Raw genomic sequence first — 8,512 nt, forward strand, 5'->3', positions numbered from 1 at the left:
GAGTTATTGATTACTGCCGCTCCAACCTACACCACGCCATGCCATGCCAAGCCACGCCACACCACACCCCGTTACAACGCGTGTGTTGGGCGTGGTGCTGCCAACATGACCACTCAGAGGTCGCGTCACAACCACATTGTCGCCAAAATCACCCGACAAATCGGACCACCCGACTCACCTACGCCACCCTCTCGTCACCCCAAACCGCCCCCACGTAGACCTACACTTCCCTCACGCTGCGACCAGGAAATCGCCTCACCTCTCTGCCTCCTTGAAGACAAGAGGCACAATCCAGTGACTGACTTACTTGAGCGTCCACGAACCAGCTCCAGTCGACAGTCGGCTGCCTCCGATGAGACTTGGCTCACTTCCAGTGTCTCCGTAGCGTCAAGGAACACAGTGGACACAATGACACCTCTTCCTTGTGCCTCCACTATATCACAATGCAACACCAATTACGTGCCACACCAGGCCACTGCATCCACCGATCCCACGGAGATTGACAAATGCACTGAGTTGGAGGCCATGAAACAAGGCCTGGCACGCATTCAGGCTGGTCATGGACGTCCCTCCGACTTCCTACCCGAACACCAGTGTACCAACGTTGATCCCTACATAAGACGCACTCTCGACGAGATTCGTCGCAGCATCAATGAGATCTCCACTGACGCGGCACTGCAACAGGAAGTGCAGCAGTTACGAGATAGTGTGAAGAGATTGAGTCTGTGCCAGGCTACTGCAGGCACCACATCCAACAAGTCGGAGTCGCAACTCGCAGGTCTGCTGCAGGATATTCGCCAGAGCCTCCGAGCTGCTCCGTGCGAAGCAGCTCAGTGTGACATCGCCAGTCGAGAGTGTGGTATCATGCAGGTGCTTGAGGAGATCCGTCAAAGTGTGCACGAACTGCAAGCGGTCGTGGATGAGGATAACGTGGAGCCACAACCCGTGGTCGATACAATGTGCGAAAACTCCGCTGTCATGCACGTTCTCGACGATATTCGCCAAAGTCTGCACATTCTGCGGGAAGGCGTGAGCAGTGTGGAACAGGATAACACCAATGAATGTGAGGACGGCGCCATTATGGAGGCACTCAAAGAGATTCGACAGAGTGTCAATACCCTTGTCCGTGGTATGGAGGCAGAGAGGGTGGAGGGCGTGGAGGGGGCGGAGGAGGAGCATGAGGATGAGATTCTGGAGGCATTGACCGAAATCAGGAACAGTGTGCGAGCACTAGCAGGTGAAGAAGGGGAGGAAGGTGCTGACGACTACAAGGATGATGGAGACAAGCGCAAAGGTGATGCAGCCATGGAGATGGCCGTCTGTGCAATGGTCCAAAGCATGGAGGAGCTGCAAAAGACGGTGGAGAAGATATCGGAGCAACTGTTAGGCAGCATGAGTGAAAGAAAGTCGCAGTGTGAGAAGAAGGAGAAGGCAAGAAAACGGAAGAAAACGAAATGTGAAAAGTCGAAGTCGCTCTCGGATAGCGAGATAGATGAAGATGATATTGTCCGATGCATCAAAGAGTGCTGCCAAGATTCTTCTCAGTCTGACTGCATCTGCGAGAAGATAATAAAATATCTAGTAAACCAAAAGACTGCGGCCCCGTATATATACTACTTGGTGCCACCGGTCACTCAGCCACCCACCTTCGTTGCCCCTCTCTGTAGGCCGCCACGTCCAATGCCTCCACCACCAACAATGCCATTGGCTTTGCCACCACCTCCAATGACGAATTGTCCTCAGAGCTGCGGAGGATCCGCCCTGCCACAAGCCACTCAACATCCACAGCATCCACCATTCGCTCCCCCAAGCAATTTGTGTGGAGCAGTGTCAATGGGTGCACCACGGTTCTGTCCTCCCTTCTCTCCGCCCATTAGCTGTCCACAGTATCACTTTGAGCAGCCTCCACCAATGACAGGCCTCAATGCCCCACAGCAGCCTGCTCCACAGTCTGTACCATCGATATTCAATCAGTGCTCGAACTATGTGCCGCAGTCAGCCTGTCATCAACCCGAAATCAATCCTCCTGCTCCCAGTTTGAGTACTTGCAATCGGAATTTCGCATCACCGCCTCCGCAGCAGCAGCAGCAGCAGCCGCAACCCTCACGCCACTCCTCACTAACATCAAGACCAAATTTTGGGCAGGACCAGCCGGTTGTATTCAATGCTACTGTCAACGACCAGCCTCTAGCTTTTACGCTTACCTTCGCCGGCACAACTGATACTTCCACCGGTGCTGGTGCCAAGTCCAACTCTCATCCAAACTTCTCAAATCGTACATTTTTGTGCACACAAGTTGAGCAATGATTCTTTGCGTTAATAAAAATCCTGGTACAATCCTCGCTTTCACCACCATTATTCGCTAAGTAGCATTTTCCAAAGAAATTAACAATGATCGGTGTCACTGTGTCCATAGAATAGCTTCATTTATATCTGCATGGTTAAATTTCCATTTCCGTTTATGCTTGCCCCCTTTGGACTTACCTCGTATCACCAAATTGAGCGATAAATCTCGTGAGCTTTCCCTTTGCCAAATCAACACTTGACAGATTCATGCAATGTGCGTGTTCAAAAAATGGATCACATCCATTTCAAATGGCTATTTTACATAATGTTGACGAAAAAGCACTACTTATTTGTCATATGAGTTACCGTTTCGGGGAGGGGGGTTACAGTGTCTAAGTTCACATTTTGCACAAATCTTTATCACGTCCGGAAAAGTCAAATAAACCACTCAATTTTATGCTGAAAGTACCCTAGATGATATTATTATCGGTGAGCAAAAATTGCCCAATGTGACCCTATTTAGGATCACATCCACCGTTCGGACGCCTGTACACTGATCGTGCCGACGGCTTAAAACAGTCACACGGTGACTCATGCATGGCTGGACAGTTAAGGCACGGTCATGACTCAGTCAAGTCCGCATATTAGGCATGCACACTTACACTTACTCCCCCTAGACAAGTCACTACATCTTCTTTTACATCTAACTGTGGAAAGCGTCACAATGACCTCAAGTTAATTGAGTTCAGCAAGCCAACACGGGCGCATTCTAATTTAATAAAGGTCAGCAATAATTTAGTCTAAAAAGAAGTTTTTCAAACTTCAAAGTTGGTTGGAGCCCTGCAATCCTTTCCGTTAAATAAGTATCACGTAGGAGGCGAATTCAGTGTTCATCTACTTACGATAACAGGGAGACAGGCTCAAACCCATTATAATTTCAGCTACACAAAAACCAACAGTACATCGTCTCTAGGTGGCATACGCAGTCGACAGTTTGACTAGCTGAAGCATACCCAGTTCGAAGGCCTCTAAGTAACCCCTGACAGGGTGGCATTTCACGAGCATCAAGTAAAGTGCATAATATTAATGCGATAAATGTAAGAAAGTGTTCTCAATCTTATTCCTAAACTGGTGGAAAACGGAATTGCAAAAAAATGGATTGAGAGCTATTTACAATTGGTGGGTGCTTGTTGTTGATTAGTCGACTCACACAAAGCCGCCTCAGCTAGAATGCCAGAAGGGGGGAAACGAATTGCGCGCCTACCTCAGTAAACCCAAGATTATCAACATTAGCTTGCTGTAAAGCGACCAACAAGCCTATAATAGCAGTTTAAACTGATACCATAAAGCATGCACGGGGGAAGATCGCAACTTGGTGGTGGGAAGTTTTGGCTTCCTTGATCAAAAAACGGAATATTAGCAATTAAAGAAAGATAATTCATGCAAAACAGCATTGGGTCTCCCGAGGTGATTTCGCCGTCGCTTCACAATATGCCCGATTTTTGGAGAATCTTGGCGTCTTAGCAGGGTCTGCATTCTTCACAGGGCTATCATCTTTCGCATCTTGGAGTTGGTAATTTCCACGGTTGAAACAGAAGTGCTCAAATATTTGGATAATGGAAAGTTTTTTTTAAGGAACTGTTAGAAATCAAACACTCAGCTGCATTCGCATGACTTTCGGGCGAAGCGCCAAATAGGAGTCAGTTATGCAACAACTTTGTAGAGATTTCAAAAAGGGAGAGACCTTTGATAGCAAATCTGGCAATGGGATCCGTGTAAGTTCATCTAACTGAATGCTCTTCTCCACGGTTGGGCTCACTAAATGCTTTAGAAAAATGAGGGCGTCATTTTACCACTAAGAAAGGAAAGTGATAAGCATTTCTGGTCATGGACGCTGTCTCGACAGCAGCAAGTGTTTCAGATTGAACTCAGAGTAGGTGACTTTTTGCCCTGATTAACTTCAGACACGTGCTTTTTGACATATTTAGGCGATACTTCAAAAAATCTTTCAGTTTTCCCTCCAGAAGTAAAACAGTTGCTTCGATTCCGATGGCGACGACTTAATCTGCACCATCTACTACAGCTACCTTCTCTTCTAAAACATGAGCGCGGTTCTCTCTTCCCCCCGTTTTCAAGGCCAATTGTTTTCCTAGCCTCCCTCAAAAGCGTGTTATATTGCGGATCCGATTCCAAGGTCGTCTCAATGTGGTTAAAGGTTTCCAGGATCTTCAAGATCGCGCACTTCTGCAATGTGAAGCCCTCTGTCTCCAATTCTTTCATAAGATCTTGCAGTTCGGCCAAAATTTGTGCCAATAATGAATCGGGTGCCTGTGTACAAGCGGTAGTCGGTTCAGTGGGCTTGAATTTGACCTCATTATAACACCGATTTGGAGCGGTAAAATATTCTTCAGTCGCCACAAGGCAATCCATCTTCTCTCCGTTGCCTCCAGGAGGCACTTTTCCTGCATCGCTTGGGCATGGGCCTCCGATTTCTCTGTTTTGTTCTGTTGTGCCGTGACAGCTCTGTAACTTTTCAGTGGATGCCGCTCTTTTTCTTACATATGAGGGTTCTGACTTGCATACGTGTTTTTCCTCCACCTTTGAAGTACCACAGGTTGCAGTCACCATCTTTACAGTCTCGCATGGAATTGTCTCGCAATCCTCTCCACCATTCATAAACAGTTCTTCAATAACTTTTGGTTCTGACTTGCACAAGGAATTCCCCTCTTTATGCGATTTAGCATCAACTGCAATTTTCGCTTCATTTTTTTTGCACACATTTTCGCACCTCACTTCCCCTTTCCGACATGTTGCATCATTTGTCAGTGCTTTCGATTTGCATTTGGGTTTTTCCTCCAGTACCAAATTGGCTCCAACAATCGTAACTACTTCTATCATTTCGCGAATACAGATTGTCAAAATTGAATTGCCCTCACCCTGTTGACAGAGCTCATTCTCAAGTCTTTTCAAAAGATCTTCCACATCTTTCAGAGCAGACGATTCAGTGCGTTCTGACTGCAGTTCATCGGTCAAAATATTTAGAAGAAAACATATTTTTGACTGTGGATCATAATCAGCTATCTGCAAATCTGGTCTCATGTCTAAAATTACGTTTTGAAGGTTTCCTATCAAAATTGACATCCTTGATGACACCGCAAATTGTGACTGTTGTAACACATTGGCTTTTTCTGCATGCATAATCGCCTTAGTCTCTGATGACGGGTCCGTCAACATTGGTGGATTTTGGTCTCCAAACGTGTCCAGAACCTTCTCCATATCCCTCAAAACGGAGAGTATTTTTCTGTTGGTCTCTTCAGGCGTTAGATCGGAGTGCTTGTGGATGAGCGATTTTATTCTCCCTCGTATGTTTTCAATTGATAAGGAATATGTCGTAGTTTGGTTCGTTTGGCTGTACGGGGAGTCACGTTCAACGGTTTCCTGCCTTAGAGATCTATTTGATTCGTTGTATCTTTCATTTTCAGCATCAAAATCATTGCATATATCTTGAAAAAAGTGTCTTGATGGTTCACAACTGGATGCTTTGAAATATGAAGCAAATTCTTGCTGAGTATCAAAGCTTGGCATTTCATTGGAGGCAATAAAATCTCCCGATTGTTCATATATTTGCAATAATTCAACGATTCCATGAATTTCCTCCAGCATGGCGAGCGCCTTTTCCTTTATTCCGTCCTCAAGCGGCTGTATTTCACCATAAAGCTCACATATCACTCTCTTGATTCTCCCATTTAAGGTTTCTCTTGGCCTGAGCTCTATTGGACATTCTAGAAAATTTGTCCTAGATCTCCATGTCTTCTGAATCGGCGTGACCCTCTGGGGTTTACTTCGATTAATTTTCGCGCTTGTATGATTCATTAAATCAATGTGTTTAACTTTTTCAAGGAAAGACGATGAAGCCGTGCTCATGCATGATGATGGACTATTAACTGCCCCATTTTGCTCCAGATAACTGACATTCTTATTTGCCCCGAAGGCTTGTGGTATCGAATCGTGCTTCACCATATCTTTTAAAAAGTTGACCGTCTCCAGAGCTCTGGGACATACACCTTTGCAAGGAAGATGGTGATCGGAAGTAAAAACATCATGTAAATTTTGCAGGATCTGAAGCATCCTATCAAGGAGATCCTCCTGAACGTCTTCAGACTTTACGGAACTGTTGAGTGATACCGTTGATCCACTCGCATTTTCCAATGGTCGAGACTCATCGAGGTCAGATTCTAAAACCCCCTCTGCTTGATCCCTCATGCTTCTAGCAAATTTATCGGAAGACTTCGAGGTCCCCTGCTCATGTGTTTCGGCCTTTGATGAAAAGTGCGGATATTCCAAACACGTTGCATAAGGTTTCAAAACATTATCATCTGATGTCTTCAGTCTCTCCTGTTCATTCACCACAATTGGGTTGACATATCCTGTTAGGCTTTCCTTATCGATGACACGTGCATCTTTATTTGTATCTTTTGTGGGTTTCGGAAAATCAACGCTCTCGGGGATTTGAAATGTTGCTGAACATTCGAAACCATGAGATAAGGTCACATCTCCTGAGTAAAGTCCATCGGTGGCGTTAGTTAATGTTTTCCTAGTAGTCAAACCAGAATGTGGACAAACAGCCGAAGGCAGTGAGGAACGAATTTCTTTACCAAGTTTCTTTACACTGGATTTCACCTCCCCAATCTCTTTTATTAATAATATTTTGGTATCCGGTGCGGACCAAGGCAACTCGGAACTTTGATTTGAAGTTGTAGACAACGGGGATGGATATCTGAACTGTGAATTGTCATCATACACATCCTTCCAAACCACCGTTTCATCGTTTAGAGGTTTACCTTTTGAACAGAATGAGCGGGTTATTTCGTTTACGCTCTGTTTCAGTTCACTTAGTGCTGTTTTGATGGATTCGTCATCTACATCATACCCATCATTTTGAAATTTTGGGCAGCTCATCGTGTCGATACCTTTGCGAGCAAACTCTGCCGGTTGGGATGCAAGGTTTGATTTTGTTAAAGGAGTTGTGTGGACCACAGACTGAGTAGTAGGCGCCTTTTCCAGCAGTTTTTCTCTTAGGCTGCACAATTTACGATACTGCGAGTCTATATCAACTGATCCTACCATCAGTTCGGCGTATATTTGTTCTGTGGGGTGCGAACAGTTTCCATGTTGCATCTTCGAGTCTTCGTTAATCACATGAATGGAATCGCTTCTACCAGAATTCAATAATATTTTATCTTGAACTCGTAATTCACGCACGTTATTTCCATCCCAGTGACGAGAGTCAAAGTTATGGTCGACGTTTTTGTTTCCTGAAGAAGTCAGAGCTTCATCTTTCAGGGATTGTTCTTCAAAGCACGCATCGCCACCGAATAAAGCCGTCCCATCGTCAAGACTTTGTAAATCACTTATTGCATCGGTCTCAGAAGCTGGCCTTTGAGCATCAAGAGGAGCGTATTTTTCCGAGGGTATAAGTATTTTTATTGGGCTAGAATGCCCTCCCATTGTGACCCCGGAGCCGCCCATCAGGTTGGATTTAAGACGATGTCGTGGAAATATCGATCAGAACGCAAAAATCATGTGATAGGAGGGGAATCGCCCCGGTTACTCCCTTGTACATTGTGAATTATTGCATAGGAAATCACTGATTTCCTAAAGACAAATCCCTAAGAACTCTAAATTATAAGTAAAAATTAATTTACCTTTACTACGAGAGCATATTACCATTCGGGTAATGACGCTGCTAATATTTCAAAATATACTTGTTCCAAATTAAGCCAAAATGCAAAGGAATTTGTTATTAAGTATTGCTACTTTCCATTTCGCAAATTCCATTCTTCAAAAAAGCTTTATAAGTAATAGCCTAACCGTCAAAAAATATTTTCACCCTTTTTATTTAAAAACTAGTGTCATTTGGTATAAAAATGGTAAAGCTACCATGAATAATTGGGGCATTTTGCACTAAGAATTTAGACAAGTTCAGAATCAGGTAATAGTCTAAATGATTTGATTACTTTTGGAGTTTCAGTATGAAAATGAACGAAATTTAAAACACGTCATATAATGTTCTGGAAACAGAAGAGAAAATTTATTGCAGAGAAACGCAGTCATCATTAAAGGCCAAGTACTATTTCACAAGGACGTCATATCAAAAATGTGGGCAGAGTTTTATGTAGTAATGACAACCACCAATACAAGTGGTGGCACCCATCACTCCACATTC

General features: G+C 44.5%; 2 protein-coding genes across 2 annotated transcripts; one reads left to right on the forward strand and one right to left on the reverse strand. All coding sequences in view use genetic code 11, as the record gives it.

Annotated features, from left to right (window-relative positions):
- Window positions 1-105: 105 nt before the first annotated feature.
- EGR_08175 (hypothetical protein) lies at window positions 106-2,307 on the forward strand (the record flags this gene model as incomplete). The annotated part of the gene is made up of 1 exon (XM_024497424.1): window positions 106-2,307. The coding sequence occupies one exon, from the start codon at window positions 106-108 to the stop codon at window positions 2,305-2,307; it is 2,202 nt and encodes a 733-aa protein (XP_024348134.1).
- Window positions 2,308-4,203: 1,896 nt separating this feature from the next.
- Window positions 4,204-7,815, reverse strand: EGR_08176 (hypothetical protein; the record flags this gene model as incomplete). The annotated part of the gene is made up of 1 exon (XM_024497425.1): window positions 4,204-7,815. The coding sequence occupies one exon, from the start codon at window positions 7,813-7,815 to the stop codon at window positions 4,204-4,206; it is 3,612 nt and encodes a 1,203-aa protein (XP_024348135.1).
- Window positions 7,816-8,512: the final 697 nt, after the last annotated feature.

This window comes from Echinococcus granulosus (assembly GCF_000524195.1).
Source record: "Echinococcus granulosus chromosome Unknown EG_S00098, whole genome shotgun sequence".
NCBI lineage: Eukaryota > Metazoa > Platyhelminthes > Cestoda > Cyclophyllidea > Taeniidae > Echinococcus > Echinococcus granulosus.